The following is a 22,327-nucleotide window of genomic DNA, read 5'->3' as shown; positions in this document are numbered from 1 at the left end:
CCACAAATATAGCAAAAATTGTCCGCGGTATTAACACACTTTCGAGGCATTACTGTTCTTTATTGTACGTAAATGGATAAAATAATAAGTTTTATGTAACAGTAGCTTGAACTGTCTCGCACAACGTCTAAAATATTTTAAATCCTGAACCTATCTGATTGGGCTTTATATAGTACACTGCTTACGTCAGCTTCAGCAGCCGCCTGGCATTAGTATAATAGGCCTACACATGTATAGTACACTGCTGACGTCAACTTACTTCAGCAGCCGCATGGCATTAGTATTGCATTGCATCAGAAAATGATGCAATCAACTGTGGATGATGTGAGCATGATGGTATTATGCAATGTTACATCATTATTCCGGATGTTGCTGCAGTCCTACTGGAGAAATTTACACAGTGAAACATAGAAAATGAGGTATATGAATATCTTCAAAACGAGAGCCAATACAAATTTTTCACGGTTATATTCGTGTTCGGCACACCAAAATACTACAGATTAGGGCCTTTTCAAGTCAGTAATGATTTCACTGTTGACCAGTGTTAGCGGCTCCTACAACAATTAGCGGCTCCTTCTACAATTAGCGGCTCCTAAAACACGTTTAATGTACGGCTCCGTTAATAAAAATCACAATTTACGGCTCCAGAAACACGTGAAGCTCAGTCTACAAACTACAATCGCCGGCTCCTTCCACAGTAACGCCGCTGTAATTTTGATCTCCGTCTTTACTACCGAACGAGATTCGAACGAGATTTCAACTCAAAAACGAGATCTACTAAGCTATTATCTCCAGCTCCTACGATAGTAACGCCGCTGATAATCTAGAGCTCCAATTTATCTAACGAACCGAACGAGATTTAAACTCATAAACGAGATTTTAATCACGTGATGACATATTCGTAATACCATCATCTTATCCGCATAAGTGTGTTGTATCTTAGAAGATGGAGAATTATCGATTTATGTTTTAGAAGAGTGAAGGCCAGTCATCCAATATCATTCAGTGCAAGGTATTTTTTTTTCCAATAAACGAATAATTATAAATATAAACGTTTTAGGCAGGTATATTATAAATAAATATCATAATTACACCAACAGCCCCTGTGATCTGTACTGTAGTATAATACATGAAAGACCTCGAAATTACGTATCTCATGGAAGGGTGTAGTGAGTTGGAGCTTATCGCGTAGGTTGGATTTAAATTGAAATTCTTCAAATGAACTCGTGAGTAAACAGCTTTCTAACCAAATGGTGTAATAATTGATGATTTTTGTCTCTTTATATTTAACTAGTCGTTAACTAGAATGGGCAAGACCGCTCCAGTGGCCTAGGGGTTAGTGTCCATCTCGGATGCGGGAGGTCGCGGGTTCGAAGCCCGGCCGATTCATACCAGAGATTTGTAAGAAGGGTAGTAACAGCTGCCTCGCTAGACGCTCAGCATTAAGAGGTTAGTGTTAGGACTGGTCAGCCTGGTGTTAGGATTATGTGACTGGGTGGGATATATTTGTGGCATGATGCCCCAGTGCTAGACATCACAATAAACTGAATAATTCCTAAAGCTACGTTAAAACTCCAAAACATACACACTAGCATATGCTAATAGGTATATCATCACGCCATTGGGCACTGTTTTTCTTTGCCTCAGGCTCTATATTATTTGTATGTAAGTAAAAGCACACAACACCAGCCCCTTATTCAGTTTAAGAAATATCACGAATGGCTTAACGTTTGCATTAAACACCTAATATTATTGTAACACTTTGTGCTTATTTGCTTGTTTTTACTCAACAGGAATGATGTAGTTTATAATATTCTGTAAGCTTTAAATAATTCTGTACATTTCCATTATGTCGTAATGTACTCGCACAAATAATAGGGTTATTGTATCCTTTCATTTCAATATATTTCCACAATTGTCTTTAGTATGGGGGACATGGGTCAGTTATTTCCCCCTTAATATTCAAGGCAGCACTTGCAAATCTGGTTTACTTTGTCTATGTTCAACTGATACTCATGACTTTCTGAAAAGTGATTGTCATGCCTCAATGAAAGAGTGAGTAACCTTTACTATAGACATTCCTTTAAAAAGGAATATCAGATTAATCAGTCACAGTGTGAATGTGGTATTGAAATTTGTTCAAATGACTGTATATGTCTGTATAATAGCTGGCCCTGAGTTAGTACTTTTATGTTGTCTTTGCTATGTTCATTAAATAAACTTTCTTGTATCATGCATTTTGTACCTTGGCATTTCATTGGTCTTAACTGCTGATATAACTTCCTGTCTGCAGCATGTTTTATGTATACATGCATGATACAAACCAGAAATCACATTATGGTAAATTATAGATACTGACATGGGTGAATTGTAATTACATTCTTTTTTTGTTTTGTCCCATTTGTACCAAAACACCCACCATCATGTTGATATTGAAATTTACACCAAGTACAAATTATTATTATTATTATTATTATTAATACTATGGTGCTTCTATTATCTTTTCAGTAGTGGTGATGATAATAATATTATCATTATCGCAAATAATCTCAGTATTTGTATCATAATGGCACATGTATGTGTTTGTATTTGTCCCTCATTGCATATGCTTTGATATGGGGGGAGCGGGGCAGTAATACAAATTTCAGTCAGTAAAAGTCATTAAGTTTGTCAGGTTGGAGTTTTTTTAATGGCTTGATCACAAACAGTATAAATGCTTTGCAGAAATAATAAACGTTTTTGTAAAGTATTGTTATGGTATTTTGTGTTGTAATGTTTTTTTCACTGTTATGAAATGGGCCTGTGTGTAGGGATTTAGCCAGGTGACTTAAAGATATAATTTTTATTTGCACTAAAGTTGTGCATTATTTCATGATAAAATAAAATGTGTACATTCATTCAGGGCTGACATCAAAAGTTTATTTCCAAATGCTGTGCACATCGATGGCCCTTCATTTAAAAGCAGGGGCCCTGCCAAATTGATTCAAATTGGGCCCCACGTTTGATAAGGCCATTACTGCATTCATTGCAGAATGCAAAATATTAGGATACAATTTCCATTGGATTTTTCATTATTACCACTAGGAAATACACTGGGTTTATATTGTGCAAGGTGCAGCAATTTTGTGGGGTGGGTGGGGTGGGGTGGTCTTCTGTGCCCAAATACAGCCATAATTGCAATGTAAATACTATATACTGTTAGTTTCCAATCTTTTTGTATCAGGAAGAATTCCCAACTTTAGTATTCATTAAGGTTTTATTCCCAACTATCAACCTAGAAAATTGTTTGTGAAGTCCTAAAAGAAGTTGGCAGGATGTTCCTTGGTGACATAACCAAGTTGCTGTACATTATTTTAGGACAATTTTAAACACGTAAGAATTTATGCTTGCTATAGCAATTATTCATGCTGAATGATTGCACTATATGAGGCATCCTATGTTTTGTTTTATCTTTTGTATTGATTTTCATTGTTAGCAAAATGATTTTATTTTGTTTGCCTTTTTTTATTTTCTGTTACACTTTATTTTATCAATGAATAAAGACCACATTGATAATATAAACTGCACATTACTATTTGATTTGCAGAGAATTTGCTGATGGAATTGTACAAGAACTAGATAAGAATGATGTAGAATGGAGAAAGAGAAGAAGGCTGCATCAAAAACAATATATCGGTAAAGTGAGTTACAGTGGACAGTATTGCAAATCTTTTTAACAAGTATTCACATAAATTGCATCCCATGCAAAAATGAAATATTGCAATAAATTTGTTTCTTAAAAATGAAATCTCTTTAGATGGGTCACTTGATAATAGGGTATATTTGATTACTGTTAGCATTAGATTACATGTGAAAAAGTCCTCCAATTATGATGTTACATCAGTTTGGTTGGGAAATCTATCTGTAATATAGGTCAATAAAAGAATATCATAATAAAGCAGAGTGATTGTCGGTTATTTGTTTTAAAAAATAAGGCTTTTCATACATGGTTTACATTAGTCTCATTTAGCATTTGTCCCATTTTTGTGTGTCACAATTTTATTTTGAATTTTCAGGGAGTGTGTGACTTAGTCATGAAATGTAGCACATGGATATTCTACCTACTTATGACAGTTTGTCAATTGGTATTTTTCAACAGACAGTGCTATTTATATAGCTTGTTTAATTTATGGCATTTCTTCTCAGTACACCCCAAACCATTGTATAGGTAATTAATCAGAAAATTTGATGTTAGTATAAGCTTTTAAAATGGTTCAGTCTTATTCAGACATTTCCACTTCTAAAGCGTGGTTTCAGATGTTTTCACATTTTTATCAAGGACTGTATTTTGTATGTGTCTGGTACATTTTAATTTTGAAATGGTTTTTTATGGTCAGTGTACTTATCTCTTGCAGGGTCCAAACTTTATAAGGCATATTGGTTAGTAAAAAAACTGATTGCCATATAAAAAAAATGTTATTACATGCATTCTGTGAGAGATGGCTTGCAGTTGAATGGCACAGCATTGTATGATATGTAACATTTCTTCCTGTCACATCATAGTTGATGTGGCATTTGTACAGTTCTAAAGAAAATTATTGGTAAAATTATTTCCTTCCTATATATTCTTGGTAAAAATATTCCTTTATAAAACAGGTTTTCCCACCATGCCATGTGATATGTGATTATAGATGTTATACTTACAGCAAGAAAAATTAGCATTTTGTGAGACAAAGAAAGGAATTGTAACTATGTAACCTTTCAGGCATGGAATGTATCTTTTGCTGAATATATCTGACTGTTTGCTTCATTATAACGTGATTCTGCTTATAACACAATCGCAGCATGGCTCACATTTTTTTAATATAAGGTGACCTCTCTTTTTAACACCTAAATACATGCTATCGGAAAAACCAATTATTCTTATCCCTAGCAGATTTATATGATCAAGAAGTTAGTTAAAATTGATGACATTGAACTTTCAATGCACATTTTCTGTAGGGAAGTTTTTCAAAAAATTTGTTAACTCGATCCAGCTTATATTGTGATGTTATTCTTTGGACCCGTGAGCAACGCATTATAAAGGGTTTTACCTGTATGTAATTATATATCAAATTTACAGAGTTATATATTGTCATACACCTAGTACATAATGTTGAAAACAGAAATGTCAAATTTTGGGATATGATTGGAGTTTATATGATGTATACAGCTCTATCAGAATTTCATTTTCCCCCCTTCTTTGTAAGTCCAGTCTAGGGTCATGGGTATGAATATATCGTGTTTTTCAAAAGTGGGAAAAAGATAGGGACAATGTTGCTATGCTGCACACTTTTAAGTCTTGAAATATACATGTTTCTTTATTTCAATATTTTCCTGATGTTATATTTCCTTTTTTCAGATGGGTATGATAAATTGACATCTTATGGTATTGGCATACATGGATGTATTGATAGGTATGTATGCATACATACATACATACATACATATGTACATACATAAAGCCACATTCAGTGGTTAGTGTGCCAGACTCAGGTCCATAAGGGGGTGGGTTTTGTATCTTACCATAGGACCAGTCTGTTCTTGGCAAGACACTTGACTCCAGTTGCCACAGCACTAAGTAACTGACCTTCGTTATTATACCTTAAAGCACCAAAACAAACGTAGCAGAGAAAATACATAAGTGGTTATGATCTGGCAGTCTCAAAGGTTTCTAAAGTTGTGACCCAGGTAACCCAATGGTCATATAAACAAATTAGCAATAGCAAACATTTAAAACTTAAAATTATATTAAGTTCTAGGTAGAACCTTTAAGACCTATGATGGTTTAAAATTTTAAAACCAAAGGTACATTTTAGACCACTCATAAATCATGTCCCATAGTTAGCATATTGAACTGTGTTTTTATCTTGAACTGTTTGTAAGTTGCATGACACAGTGAACATACACATGCATATACCACACATACACGTACACAAGGACCTAAAATCTAATAACATCCATTGGGAAAACATCTTGATTTAAATAAATTTTATTTACAGTTGGACTAAAATGTAAAAATAGTTACTTTATAAGACATTATTTTAGTAACAGATGTTTCCTATTTTAAGTGAAAGTGCAACATTAATGGGAAAGCTGAAGATTCTGCTGTGAATGTTTATGCAAATTTGTTCTATTCATTCTTCAGCTTTTTATTATATTTCATTTCTGTTATGTACATACAGTTTATCTTGACAATGGATAAATTACCCCGCCTTGTGTGATACAATGTATTTTTAAGTAATCTTATTTTCAGTTTTTTGCAGAAGATAATATGGCTACATGCTGGAATAACTAATAGATGACCAGATATAGTTGCCTTGTACTTTGTCAATACAGTTGTTAAATCCCATGGTAAATGAAGACAATATCAACTCACATAATGCAAATTATAAAGTAATTACATGTTTATATATATTATTGTAATTGCAGTTAAAATGTTGAATAATTGGCATCTCAGTATTGTCAGTTTTTAAAATGAAATCTTGACAGGTATGTATTTGACTTGGAATTGTAAACTGAATAAATTTATTGCAGTGTTTATTATGTCTTCCTGTTCACACTCACGATTTTAAAGGTGGGTATACTTTTTTAATGACTGTTTTATACACCCATACAAGGAAATTATATGCCAAAACAAAGTGTTACTGTAAAAATTGAATTACTTGAAGACCGTAAATGAGATATTCAAATGCAGGATTAACTGAGCTATGTCATCTCTTCTTGGACTATGGATGTAAGCAAAGCTAGATATAATTGGTTGATTGGTCAGTCATACATCTATTTGTTTGCAGGCCTGGTGTCACACATGTAAAGCTTACTATTTTGTACAAATCTTGCATTATCTCTGCTATAGTAACGGCTAAGAGGGGCAGATTTAGAACGTTTATGAACCATATCATATGAATATTTTGCTCATCGATCTTAATTATTATTTCTTAATTGTCCTTGAAGCAAATACTGTATTGGCATTTGGTTTTGGTATTATAGGCAGTGTATCCCCTAGGGGTGCAAGACTGAGAGTCAAAAATCTCCTTGGTGTCAAAACTGGGGGTCAGACTGAGTAAAAAATAAACTTTGGTATCAAAACTGGGGGTCAAATTAAAAATTTGAGGGTCTCTGAAGCGCAAATGAGGGTGAAGGAAAATACTGATTATAGGGGAAAAAAGTATATTACTTACAAGTATTCTCATGGTGAACTAGTAATTTTCTCAGTGTCTTTTTGATAACAGAACAATGCTGTTGTACACTACACAATTTGTGCAACTACCACTATGTCACAAGTTTACATGACCAGTTTATGTGGTAAGTTGGACTCCAGTAAAGTTTGTAAAAATTTAGTAAAATAACAAATCTTGTACATTTCCTGTACATTAGTAAAAATACAGACAGTATTTAAAGGCAAAAGAGAACTTTAACTTCCATCACAAAAGCCAATATAAATTATTAAATTTTGTATATGATGCTAATAATATTATACTAACCTACTTTTCAGGGTGTCCAGTAAAAGTGAGAGGCAATCCAGGCACTGGAAATGGCATAGTTGCTGCAGTGCAGATGGCCTTCTTAGCAATGAAAATGCCTTCATATATGGTGCATCACATGTAAACCAGGCAGGTTTTGAATTGAAAGAAGGGTAATACAGGTCAGTTAGAAACCATTGCAAGTGCCCTTTTGTATATCTATATATTGTATATATTGTTTAACTCTAATCACAACTGTAAGGGTCATATGTAAGCAAGATATTGCAAAGCTAACTTTTGTCCATGATTGTAGATTATCATCTGAGATGATATTTGTAAACATGTTTACCTGGCTTTGAGTTCAGAAAATTGTTTCGCCCATTAGAAAAAAATGTTCTCATTTGCCAGGTAGTTTGCTAAAAAGTAAAACTATAAAGTAAACAGACCTTACCTTGTTTACGAATTTGATGGGAAAAGGACCCACATCCTATATCTCTTATTGTCTTAGGTTTTTATATAAAGTTTGTGATCAATTTTATATAAAGGTTGTGATCAACATAGTTAACAACATATTCCTATTCTAACATCTCTCAAGTGAAATCTGTCTTTTAGTTGTGTTCAGTTGTAATTTCACATGATTTATATACTTCATTTATTCACTGAAATAACAAAGTGCTTACAGATACTTTGGACTGTTTTAGGATTAGAGTGAATTCCTTCAAGGACATTCTAGATTATATCATTGTGATGGATAAGATTATCACATCGGCACATTTAAGACTGTTGGAACTACAGCACATTCAAGATTGGAATCAATTTGGAACACCACTGTAATTCATTTGGAACACCTTTTTTCCTTTTGGATCTGTGAGAGCTATTTGGGATATATTTCATAATGTAAGCTACTTTTAAATTTTCACATTATCTGTGAAAATAAAGTATTTGTTGAATTTTACTTGTTGGTATCACTTTTTTCTCTTTAAGATCTTTGAGGTATAATACCTCTAACTTCAGATCAGCATGCTCATCTGATTGAAAATAAGAGACTTTGCTCTGTAAGTGTTCTATATGTATGAAGTTTTGAATGCAAGTACAATTAATGTGAATCCTTGTTATACTTTAATACCTTGTATGAGTTTCAAAAAATGAAAAGATGGCAGAAATTGGATTAATTAGTATAGCAGTTGCTTCCCGCTTCATTTTTGTCTTGTCCTAACCATATCTTTGGAGACACCCATTCGGGTCATCATCACAGACATCTGGGTCATTGCCATACCACATTTGGGTAATCATCACAAGTACATTTGGAACTCTGTCACACCACATTTGGGTCATCATCACATATACATTTGGGTTACCATCACATATAAATGTGGGCCATCATCACATATATACATTTGCGTCACAATCACATGTACATTTGGGTCAGTATTATTGTTTCAGGTCTGACGTTTGAAAAACCATTTATATATCTAATGTCTTGTGAGCATTGTCAAGCATAACATGTAATGAAAGAATACACTTTTCGGAATCCTTAGAAGTTAAAATATCATTGGTATGGATAGATTGGATGTAATACAATAGTTATTATTCTATGCATGTATTTTCTTTTTCCAGTGAACAGGATGATACAAGTTGTTCAAGTTAATTTGGCAAATTTCCTAAAATTGCCAGATTAAAACACCTGCAGTATTTGTTACATGTATGACACATGCACGAAATGAAAATATGCCAAACCACATAAACACAAAAATAGATCCCTTTTTCTTTCTTAAAAAAAACCCTTTGTTTCTCTAAATTTACATTTTCTTAAAAACATTTCTTCTATGATCACATCTGAGTCATCATTTTTAATAGACGTCAAAATACATGTACTCTGTATCACTATTCCAAGCTGTGTCTGCAGTTTGTATATGTACTGCTCATTCAGAAACATCTAAGAGACATGGTAGGACTGTGGAACATCAACAAAACATGGAGGATGTAGTTAATGGCATGGTACAAAATTTGCACCAAATGGGCTGAACTCTTTTCCGAATGATCTATTGTCATTTTGAAATATCAACAGTTTGTGAAGGAAGGACACATTGATATCCATATCTCTTTTTAAAATATGGGCTTTTAGAAATAACAACCTATTATTCTGTTGACTGCCATTGGATAGCAAGTGTTAAATACTGATTTATGCTGCAAAAATAAAAGAGGCAACATCTTTTGAATGTTTTCATTTTGCATAATAAGCTCGTACTGTTTTATGTAGCCTGCACACTTGGTCGGCAAGCTCCCAGTCAGTTGGAAGAATAAAATGATCCAGGTCATTTTAACTTTTGTTGGTTTGAGAAACTACACTTTCTTCTGACAAAGATAACTGCTGGTGTTCTCTGTGAAATAAGAGACTCGATAACTTGTTTGAATGGACGTGTAGAATTTGTTCATATGCTCCTCCTGGTGTCAATATTATTTCGTGTCCTAAAATTACAGGGTTTTTTTCTCTAAAATGTTGAATTAAAAATGAAGGGAATCTACTTACACCATACATGGTAATTTACAGCGGCTTTTCTACATTTATTATTTTTATATTGTAACCAAACAATGCATTTGAACCTGTTGTAAGCTGTTATTTCAAAGACTTTAAAGAATATGGTCTCTTAAGACAGGTTTATTTTAACAAGTCAGTTATAAGAAGCATTTTAAAAAAATGCTGCTCTATGTCAGGGATGAAATATATTCATGGTGAATGTGGCTGTTAATGCTGGTTTAACTACATCAATACAATTTAATCTTAATACAAATTTTTTTCAGGAGCAGAGAACTGTTAAGCACCAATGACAGAGGAAATTCAGGACCTGAAGGAACTGTGTCAAAATAATTATACAGAACTTGATCCAGATTTTGTTAGAATTATACAAGAAGCAACAGAGACTTATCAGATACCAAATGCAGCCGAAGACTTTTATACTACTAAAAACTTTGTTTTGTCAGAAGTGATTACAAAACTGTATCATCAGATGTAACAGAACAAATTAAATTGAATTATAATTATTATCCATACAGTTATTATCTTTACTACCATGACAAATAAAATGTTTGCTTTTTAAATCATGTGCTTAAGAATGAATCTAATTATCAAATCACATCACTAGCATATACCAAGAAATTAAAAGCAAATATTGTACAATTATAATAACTATGGTCTTATGAATAATGACATTATGTTAAGGTAACAATAAATACAATTCGGAGAGAGGAGCTGAGAGAGTGAGATGCAAGAAAAAGTTTTTATTCTCGCACACAGTCCTCCCTACGTGATTGCCATATAATAAAATGTAATTTGTCATACAGAAAAACCAAGATAATCAAGCATGATTAAAGACTTGTAATGTCACATCTAAAGGCATTCATTAGTCTAAGCCAGTGTAATTGTCGTTTAATAATAAAGGCTGACTTAACGGGGAATACAAGTTCATCAGCTATTGACACAAGTGCAAGTAGAATCTACATCAGCCAATTTTTCTTTCATCAAAACAAATTAACACTTTTTGTCACAAGATTATATATAATAAGACTTCCCAGTAGATGTTGTCATTGCATCAAGCTCTTAAATATGCCAGAATGTTAATATTGACTTCATTACCGATACATATACGATTGAAGAAGTATACAGGGCTCCCATGCTACTAGGAAATTTGGAAAAAGTTGGAAGAAATGATAATTTCTTTTCTGAACATGAAAATTCCTTGAAGTTTGCAAATGTTGATGAAAGTCAGGAAAGTTTGCAACTACTTGATGACAGAAACAATTACGTAATTGAGTTGTAACTGATTGTGAATTATATTTATTGAGTTCTGCCCAGAATATTCGGAGGTTGCAGTATGGATCATTAGGGTGGTTACCATAATTATAGTTGTTGAGTCAATCTTAACACTCACTGGATTAGATTAGAAGACTGGTTGTTTCACAGTCAGCTTGATATTGATATTTTGTCTGACATGAAAGGTTTGAAAACCAGTCTAGCATCACAAGACACCAACATGTTGTCAGCAAAGCATAGCCGCATACCAGATGGCCTAGCAAACTTAATGCTGTTACCCCGAGGCATACCTACATGAAACCGATATGAAAATTATTTATTTTCTCAGAAAATGCAAGTATTAGAATAATTATGTCTTTACTCTGCTGAAAGATAAGATGAAACTATGGCGTTGATGAAATTTGACCTGATACTCACCATTTGCATTGCTAGTCGCATGGGTACACAAATATCACAACCAACATATTCATGACATCATAGGTCCAGTTGTCACATGATGTCAGTAATAACCCATTTCAGATGTAGAAACAAAAAAAAATATGAAATGAAAAATAAAGTTGTAAACTGTTCGTAATAAAGAAACTACAATGAAAGAACACAGAATTCTGTATATATTTATTAAAAAAATAACTATGTTTTGTTGTATCATGTGACTACCTTGTTGACATGTGCTCTTTGCTTGTTGAACTGTCCAGATTGCAGTGACAGCGACAGGTTTCTGGTTGTTTTCTCAACATAAATATATTCTTTCTGGTTCTTACAGAAGCTTTCTGACTTTCATTTAATATATTTTAATTTTTTTACATTAGATAGAAGCTTGTTGATGTCATCCGACTATTGGATTTCTGTTGTATTGTGAGATTTGTGGAATCATATAACTAGTAATGCAAATGCAGATAGTGAGTACCGGGTCAGGTTTTATCTGTGCTGTAGTCTTGTCTAGTCTGTCACGGATTAAGACATAATGATTATAATACTCTCCATTTCTGAGAAAATGAATCACCTTCCTATTGATTTCATACAGGTATGACTTGATGTGACATTGTTTCAAGTTTTCCAGGACCACTGGTGGGGTTCAAGTTAAATTTGTAGTCAAAATGTCGAATCTCTGATGGTAATTTTGGTGTTAAACTATGACACTGAACATGTGGCTCAAAGGATTGGTTTCAAATCCTTATCGGTCGCAGGAGAAATGTGAGATTGTTGTCCCTTGTAATGTGAGTATCACTACAGGTTTAGGTACTGCTCTTCTTTCTGTAATACTGCTCTGGTGGTCTAGTGGTTAGAGCGTCCGCCTGGGATGCGGGAGGTCGTGGGTTCGATCCCCGGCTGAGTCATACCTAAGACTTACAAAAATGGTACTAATAGCTGCCTCGCTTGACACGCAGCATTAAGAGGTTAGTGTTAGGACTGGTTGGCCTGGTGTCAGGATAATGTGACTGGGTGGGACATCATGCTACATGTCTGCGGCATGATGTCCCAGTGCTAGACATCACTATAAACTGCCACATAGCAGACATCGTAGCGATATGACTGAAAAAGTGTTAAAACTATGTTAAAAATCCAAATCACATCACATCTTTCTGTAATTGCAGTTTCATTTGTAACTCATATTTTTGTATCTGTCTCTCTCTTTTTCCTGCATTTGCATCTCCCTTTCTTTTTCCTGCATTTGTATTTTTCTTTCTTTTTCTTCCTTTTGCATTTGTCATTTCTTCTCCATTTCTTTCTCTTCTTTTTGAATTTGCATTTGTTTATCTCTTTCCTCTTTTTCAAGCTTTCTTAACTTTATTTTGTTCTTGAATTTTAATTTCAATTTCATAACTTGCAGGTTTGAGCTAGAGTCAAAGCACTTTTGTCCAAAATATTCTTCTCTACCAAATTTAAACCAAAATATTTTTTATTTCATGTTTTAACAAATATGGCTTTGCACAGGAAAGATATTGTCTGGAATGTTGGAGCAATTCGTCCTCTTTCAAAGACTGATTGTTCCTGGCAAGGATTTAAAGTACAATTCTCCACTTTAGTTTATATCGTAAAAGCTTGTTGGTTTTACTATGTAAAGTCAGAAATATTAGGGACTAAGATAACTTAAATTTCAAAACAATTTCAATTTCTGTGGAATTCATATCCCCAGTTAGGCCCCAAGTTTCTGCTACGTCTCAATGATTGCAAACTTAAGTAACAGAAAAGAAGCAAAAACAACAAATTTTATAAAACTTAACAGTTTAATTATCAAAGTTATAAATAAAAAATATGAAAGGAACATAAAGTATTATGAAGTGAATCCAAGCTAGTCCTTATACTGGTCTGTGAAAGTCCTAAATGATAGAAATGTTCCTCATAAATTTCAAAACCGGAAATGTACTGGTCCTCCAAGAACTTTGTAGTTGTCAAGATGGCGTTGTCCTGAATTCCTTCAATAACAGTTCCAGACTAATATTTATGTCCAAATAATGAGCGCTTTCTATTTACACTGAACAGTCCAAACAAATGTTTTTCCTGTCTAAAAATATCTAAACTTGCACAACACAAAATACGTCTATAGACTTAAAACTGGAATGCAATAATGTGAATGAACACAATAATGTGAATAACTCCAAAGTTCGGAATGAAACAGTGCTTAATTTTCTGCTTGTATATAACATTTGTTGTGACAGTACTTCGCAATAGACCCCACGTGACAGCATACACTATTGATTTTGCGTCGAATTACCCAAAGTGAATATTATTCACATAACCTCGCGCATCCAATGGGAAGCCACAGAAGTATCGAAACACCGGTCTCATCAGTCACTGTTAAACTACACTGTATGCCATTTTAAGTCTTATTAAGATTATTATTACTAATTGTCAACACTGAACTAAAGGAGATTTTTGCTTAAGTGTGGCGTTCAAATATCCCGAAGACCAGACACCATGTAATTTTCTCAAGAAAGAAACCAAATGAACTGGAAATTACCTAGCTTAAGTTGGAAGATGGAGTAATACTTTAACTGCAATGATATTGAAATTTATGAAGAACTAAATTTAAGAACTGAAAAGTCCACCCTTACATTTTGTTACCAAACTTGCAAAAACACTGTTAACTACGAAAATAAATGGGGTATCAGGGCTGATCAAATATTGTTTTCACATACTCGTCCAAGACAAATAGTTTCATAAAATTCACTTGTCTCACCTTACTTTTTACAAGTCCCAATAATGTAATCTCTTCCAAAGATTTGATAAAATGTATGCATTTTATTCCATAGATATAAGAAAGAAAATAATATACAACTTTATTTCCTAAAAGGATTTACATTTTTCACAAATATTGGTTGATGCTACACATTTCGCTGCTTAATGTGTATATGTTTTGCTACTGGAGATGGACTTCCTGCATGCCCTCATTTTTGCTGTTAATTCCATATGATTGAAAAAAATCTTTAGGTCTTTCCTAACATATTACATCAGATCTGCCCTCTCATGCACAAAGTGCATCTTCTAACTAAAAATACACTGGTTTAATTTCTAACCTATGCCAATTTCGGATATTCTTTACAATAACTGCAATCTTAGTAAATAAATTAAAGCCAACATTTTAACCATCCACTTCACATGAAATTATATTTATTGAAACTTTTTGTTTCCTTTGTAACTCTGTTGCCACTTTCAACCACATGCTGATAGTTACTTGCACTGTAATACCTCTACCAGTTAAGTTGTTCCGAGCACTTAAACATTAAGTTAAAGGCTGAATGGCTAAAAAAATTTATACTGTGCAAGGTGCATGTTCATATGTGAGCCATTAAACAAATTTGTGGGAGTCATCACACACCACTTAAGTGAGCGAATTCATGTAAAGTTTGTTCAAATGACACAATCACATTCCCAGGTAGGTTATCTGATGATCTGCTTATGACTGTGATAGTTCTTAACACCTGCTTTCAAACAATAAATTTTAACAGAAATACTGTATTTTATATTTTGATAAATGTCCAGTGATAGTTATAGATCTTTTCTTAGCAAGCTTTCATGATACTTTTGCTCATTATCCTGCCAAAGTGTCCTCAGTTTAAAAAATACCGCAATAACGTTCTTCCACCCCACCCACCCATGAGATACTTAATTTAGAGATCTGTCCAGTGTTGTAAAGATATATGAGAACTTTTTAGTCTAAGCAAAATATCTGCAGTATAAAAAAACAAGTTAATATTCTTTACTAATGGAAAATACCTTGTTACAAATTCTGAAAACTACACTTCGCTCGATAACGGTAAAGGACACTGATGCGGATAAGATGATAGTATTCCGAATATGACAGCACGTGATTAAAATCTCGTTTATGAGTTTAAATCTCGTTCGGTTCGTTAGTTAAATTGGAGCTCAAGATTATCAGCGGCGTTACTATCGTAGGAGCTGGAAATAATAGCTAAGTAGATCTCGTTTTTGAGTTGAAATCTCGTTCGGTACTAAAGACGGAGATCAAAATTACATCGGCGTTACTGTCGAAGGAGCCGGTGATTGTAGTTTGTAGACTGAGCTTCACGTGTTTCTGGAGCCATAAATTGGCGATTTTTATTAACGGAGCCGTAGATTAGAAGTGTTTTAGGAGCCGCTAATTGTAGAAGGAGCCGCTAATTGTTGTAGGAGCCGCTAATTGGAGTTCATATAAAAATATAGGGAAAGATTGTAATCACCGTCATTTTAGGAGCCGCTAATTGTTGTCGGAGCCGCTAATTGTTGCCTATATAATAATATAGGGAAAAATTGTGATCACCGTCGGGTACCTGCGGCTTTCCATAATCGTAGGAGCTGGAAATAATAGCTAAGTAGATCTCGTTTTTGAGTTGAAATCTCGTTCGGTACTAAAGACGGAGATCAAAATTACAGCGGCGTTACTGTCGAAGGAGCCGGTGAGTGTAGTTTGTAGACTGAGCTTCACGTGTTTCTGGAGCCATAAATTGGCGATTTTTATTAACGGAGCCGTAGATTAGAAGTGTTTTAGGAGCCGCTAATTGTAGAAGGAGCCGCTAATTGTTGTAGGAGCCGCTAATTGGAGTTCATATAAAAATATAGGGAAAGATTGTAATCACCGTCATTTTAGGAGCCGCTAATTGTTGTCGGAGCCGCTAATTGTTGCCTATATAATAATATAGGGAAAAATTGTGATCACCGCCGGGTACCTGCGGCTTTCAGCATAACCGAAGAATATCAATGTGGGCCGAACGATCTGATTCACTTTCAGAACGCTCTGCGCCATAGTCTCTAAATAAGCGATTCTGGTATCTGGCGAGTTACTATTTTGGGACATTATCCCTACGCCGATCAAATCTGTGGTCACGTCTGTATGTTAAGAGCCAAAACTTATATCCAAAGATCTGGCCCCGTTATTGTGTAAACTTTCATGACTTACTGTGGTCAGTCTAATGCACCTCTTGGACGTAATATTAAACGATTTACTATCCAATTTTGGATATTATCCCTACGTCGACCAGCGCTGAGGACACGTTTGTATCTTAAAAGTAACAAAATAGTTCCAAACACTTGGCCCCACTACTTTGTTTATTTTCATTATTTGCTAAGGTCATTCTAATATATGCCTTGATTATAATTAAACTAAGTAAAATCCTTCGTAAAAAATGTAGTACTACATGTTTTTTTCCAAACGTAATATTGCGCATGCTTTTTGGAGCACGTCCGTTGTCAAATCGTTAGCTTCGGAAGTGCATAGATTGACATGATGTCAAGTTCTTCAATTTCGGAGACCAGTAAATCTTGCATGCAGACCGCGATCCCACAATGGCATGATAGAAGTGATCAGTTTTGAGAAAACACTGGAACTTATGAAGACTGATGATCGGTTTTCAAAAAAATGTTTGCTTTCAGATTTCTGAAAGCTGCATATCCATTGGCTAATTCACAGGTCAACAAAACATGACCCCACTGCGGTCGCTGTCAGACCTTTACATAGAACAGTGGAAATCTGATTTCCGTCAGATTGCAGATTCATTTGAACACATGAGGAAGAAGTGGTGATGATTTTGGAAATTTACTGTTGAATGCAAGACACACAAAAACATAACAATATTTCAGAGTTTAACCAACCATTAATCTTTCAGAATTATACCTTTCCAAAATCAATTCTATGTCTGCGAGAATTTAATATCGCAATATATCTCAGAATCCGTCCCACTGTCGGTTGCTCGAAGCACGAGGTTGTTCCTAAATAAATAACTTTTTTGTCAATATCCATTTCATTCTTCGTGTCTTTAAAAAAGCATATAATGTTGACCTTATCGGACGTACGTTGACTCAAAGAAGGTAGATTACGTAATCTAGTCTCTAACCTAACTAATACTCAGCGAATTTCTATAACAATTACCTAATCTAAGGCTTCTAACCGATCCGAATTTCTATAACAATTACCTAATCTAAGGCTTCTAACCGATCCGAATTTCTATAACAATTACCTAATCTAAGGCTTCTAACCGATCCGAATTTCTATAACAATTACCTAATCTAAGGCTTCTAACCGATCCGAATTTCTATAACAATTACCTAATCTAAGGCTTCTAACCGATCTGATACTCAGCGAATATCTATAACGATGCAGAAATGACTTCACGGTGAAACAAGTTCTGTTTAAATGTTAGGTCGAGTTCGGGTTAATTTGAGACCGCATGCATGTTCCACAAAGTTGTTGTTTAGAACAAAATCCATTAGGTAGGCGATCCATTTTAACAGGATTGGTTAGAACTGGATCCGGTTTCATTAAATCTGTTCAAATCTTCTCATATAATGAGCTTTTGTATTATCTTGCTTTTGAGTTCTTAGAGAACTCAGATTTTACATAATCTCACTCTCGACATTATTAACATTTTAAATTATATCGCTGTTAGTAAAAGAAATATATAACAAATTAAGTACACTGACATACCTTATGTTTAATGTCATGTCCTCTGGTTTCTGGGGAGTCGGTTGGTTGGTCTATACATTCCGTGTGCTGCTCCCAGTCTAACATTTTGATATCCGAGCTGGGACTTTCAATTCCCTGTTTTGCATTATCTTCGTCCTGCACAAACTTGATTGTTAGGTCGCACATGTTCTGCGCTGCCAAAATTATTTTTCAATGCTTATCATTCTGTATGCTTTGTATATTTGATCAAACTATTACTCGCCAAATTGTTATGGGCTGTCATTCCTTGTCTGTTTCAAACTGTTCTTTATTCATTTATTGCCAGTTTAGATCTCGTTTGCTTATTGTGAATAATTCGTATTTCATGTCTTCCTTCTATTTCATTTTTCCAGGAAAATACTTTCATTTTGATAAAACATATTTTGTTTATTAGGTTAATATGGTCATATTTCCTAACCACGTGAGCGATTAACATTTTAAAGGTAATCGTGTAAAACCAGGAATGCAAACAACACAAAACCATGCCTAGAATATAAATTGTTGTAGCCAGCTATCAAATATTGTTAGTCTTCTTCATACAGTGTTGATGTTTGTATTATATTTGTTATCAAAAGGATACAATTACTATATATATATATATATATATATATATATATATATATATATATATATATATATATATATAAAATACCTACCTACCCTAATTTTAAAATTATAAATATACACCAGACAGAACGGAAAGTGCTATCCCATGATTTCTATAGAAGAATGCTTGATAATTGTAGGTAGAATATATATTTTAATACAAATAATACTATCATACAGGTTAGAGAATTTTTAATTCGTTCTCTACGGAGATTCGAACGCAGGTCCGCGGGTAAACGGCACCCATCACCTTGCCTGCACAAACAAGCCCATATTCCCTCAAGACTAAGCACACATCACCAAAACATGATGTTACTCAATCGGTGTTATATGCACTCGTGTGTCTGCTACACACGAATGCATATTACTAGGCTGTTGTTGTTTGTCGTAGGGTTTAACGCCATTTTTCAGCACACAATAGGCTATACATGGCGGCCAGTATTAATGGTGGAGGAAGAACTCGGGAAATCCCCGGAAATAACCACCCACCCTCGAGAAGCTACTGGCAAGCTTTCTCACATAGCCACATTGGCCGAATCCGAGACCCGAACCCACGCAGACAGGTGTGAGATGGCAGTGATAGCTTTATTACTAGGTCGTCAAGCGAGTGTGTCTGCTTCACACGATTGAGTAACATCATATTTTTGGTGATGTGTGCTTAGTCATAAGAGAATGCGGGCTCGTGTGTGCAGGCAAGGCGATGTGTGCCGTCTACCCGCAGACCTGGGTTCAAATCTCACCGTGTCAGATGTTAATAGTGAACAGAGACACCAACAGGTAACTTTTTCTCAAAAAAAGCCGCATCTGTTCAAAAAATTATACTACTGGATAGATCACACATATAATGTAAGTGTGGTTTGCTAATTGTATCACGATCAAGACGTGCAAATTACGGTCTATGATAATCAAATTAGCTCGATGAGCTGGATACGGGAGAACATTTTGTCAGGACAGCTTTGTATACGTGACTTATATAAACTGCCGTATGACATAAAATGACCATTTAAAGGAATACGAATAATATAGAAAGGTCCCATTAAAAGTTAACGTTCGCTTGCTCGCAGTGTACTGCGTGCGGTAGGTTAGCTTGTCATACGCCCGATATACCTTTACGGTTGATCATCGATTACTGATAGTGCAGATAATGAATACCGTGGCCTAATGACAATATTAAAATGTCAGGCAGACCCAATGCTGTTTAGTTTCCCCATAATCAACACTTTCTGACAGGGCTTTTGTGAAAATGTTGTCAATAAATACATTTAAACAGATACCCTTCAGTTTATTTAATATAAGAAAAATTAAAGTCGACTGCATACGTACGAGTGGAATGCTATCAGAAACGAATTTCGCGGAACGCAGTTTTCAAAGTTCCTGGAAGGCAGTCATTCAAGCAAGAATCTGATTTCGGACTATCGTTCCACTTACAAGCATGTAACTGCAGTGTGCTTGCCATTGAAGTTGTTGATTTCAGCTAACTGAATAAGGATCTCTTTCATTGCTTACATAACTTAAATAAACAAGTTTTATATGTCATTTGATGTAAGTACGACTAATTGTCATGCTACGACTAAATGTCATGCTATTGCGCTGAATGCTATCTTATGCTTGTTCAAAGATACGATAAGTAAAGTTTAACTTATAAATACAATGATTTAAAGTTATCAATGTTTATAAATGACTGTTAATACAAGACGGTGCTGTCATCTTTCTGATGAAATTGCGCAATAAAAACTTCGCACTTACCTTAACGCTGGGTCAAATAAACAGCTGTCACACTTTCTCACTGGGTCGGCTGCCGTCCGTGTACCTGACTGGGAAAGGCGCTTCAATTCACTACCTAGGCACTAAATTACCATAATGTATGACTACTGTACGCTTAAATTATCAGACAAAGCAATGGTATCATAAACAATGAACAGTCAACGGTTATTTTCCACACATAAAGCTAGTGGTGTATCGACTTCACAAAAAGTATGCCATAAAATGAATAATAATTAGTCGAAATGGCGCGGACAATTAATCAATCACACAAGGATACTATGGAAGCGCATACCGGTAACATTTGCAGCCATTTAATGCGTGTTTAAACTCGGTAGTTCAAAACTCGATACTGGCACAACATTGTGCAAACTGGACACCCAGTGAATGAAAGTCAGTTGCTTGCATACGCTTTCGTATTTTGACAATTTTGGACTTGATTATTCGCTCCAATCTGACGGCTTCTTTATTTCTAAGAAAGAGTCGGATGACCCAGTAGCTTATACTCCTTTTCTTGTAGGTGGAGCAACAGCACGAAATGTGTGATTTTTTTTTTCTGACAGTGTATATTGTAATGCTGTGCATTTGTAGTATGACAGTAATACTCACATTCAGATTATACCTTATAAAGTGTAAACAGAACTTAAGAGTGATTCAGAGTTACTGGAGCAAAACACAGGCTTTTGCAGCTAAAAATACAATACACTAAACGAGGAACAGACGATGTCGTCCGTATGTCAAATATAAAAAGGTTCATTAGACTCCGCTAAATATCTTTTTCTCCCCAATTTCTCTTTTTGTCTATGTGCATTGAACCGCTAATTTTACGTCACATTATGAGCCGGAACAGGACGTGGGAAATATGCAGTAAACACGATTGAAATATCATTCTCAGCCATAGCAACGTGTTATTGTCGTGTGCATAGCTGTATAGTTCCAGTCTGACTTTTATTGCTATTGTCGTTGTAGTAGTGGGGTTGAACGACATTTTTCAGCACAAGATAGGCTATACATGGCGGCCAGTATCAATGGTAGAGGAAGAACCCGGGAAAACACTGGAAAAAAAAAACCGACCCACGAGAAGCTACCGACATGTTTTCTCACATATATGTACTAACATTAGCCGAGCCCGAGACTCGAACCCACGCAGTCAGAGGTGAGATGGCAGTGATCTGTAACGGTGAGCGCTTTAGACCACTCGGCCACTAGGGACCCGTTATTGCTAATTAAAAAGAAGAAAAGAAAGAGAAAGAAGCGATCTCTTTAATACTCAGTACCCTGACCTCCCATGATGTGACACACACAGGCCAGGCACGCACCGTTAAATGTTTGATACCAATAGAGAAATTGAAGATAGCGGAAGTACTGTAATACAAAATTTTGTTGGCAATAAAGAAATAACATTAAATTGGTTATTTTCAGCCGTGTTGCAAACGACTTTAAAAAAAAGTTTGTTGTGTTAGTCATAATCATGTCCATTAAATAAGAACTTGGGGTTTGAACGAAAGTTTGATCGCTTGTTTTTGGGGTGGTGGGGTTGTATGTGTGTGTGTGTCGGAGCGGGGTTACCGTATTTAACATTAAGTTCAACATTTAATAATTAACCGCGTTACTTGTCACTGAAAAGAATTGTATCTTAGAATGTATTAATGGAACAGATAACGGGGTCGGGTGAGTAGAATTAGTTTGGTAATACAACCGATATTTATTTATGCAATGTAAAGTTTG

At 34.9% G+C, this 22,327-nt stretch overlaps 1 protein-coding gene across 4 annotated transcripts in view; it reads right to left on the bottom strand.

The window, feature by feature from the left end:
- The window catches only part of LOC149806924 (uncharacterized), a 174,502-nt gene extending 153,398 nt beyond the window's left edge, over positions 1-21,104 (bottom strand). Inside the window, exons 1-2 of one of the 4 annotated variants that reach the window (XM_089959761.1) lie at positions 20,585-21,104; positions 18,215-18,387 (exon numbers count right to left, since the gene is read on the bottom strand). In XM_089959761.1, coding sequence (XP_089815887.1) covers positions 18,215-18,379 — 165 coding nt within the window. In that variant the 5' untranslated portion in view covers positions 18,380-18,387; positions 20,585-21,104. Of the gene's footprint in view, positions 1-18,214; positions 18,597-20,584 lie in introns of those variants that run through there. The other 3 variants (XM_089959754.1, XM_089959737.1, XM_089959744.1) reach the window with 3 other exon arrangements.
- Positions 21,105-22,327: the final 1,223 nt, after the last annotated feature.

The sequence above is a fragment of the Sinohyriopsis cumingii genome, chromosome 1 (assembly GCF_028554795.1).
Source record: "Sinohyriopsis cumingii isolate HCF-2022 chromosome 1, ASM2855479v2, whole genome shotgun sequence".
Lineage (NCBI taxonomy): Eukaryota > Metazoa > Mollusca > Bivalvia > Unionida > Unionidae > Sinohyriopsis > Sinohyriopsis cumingii.
This window is presented reverse-complemented; position numbering and strand designations above follow the sequence as displayed.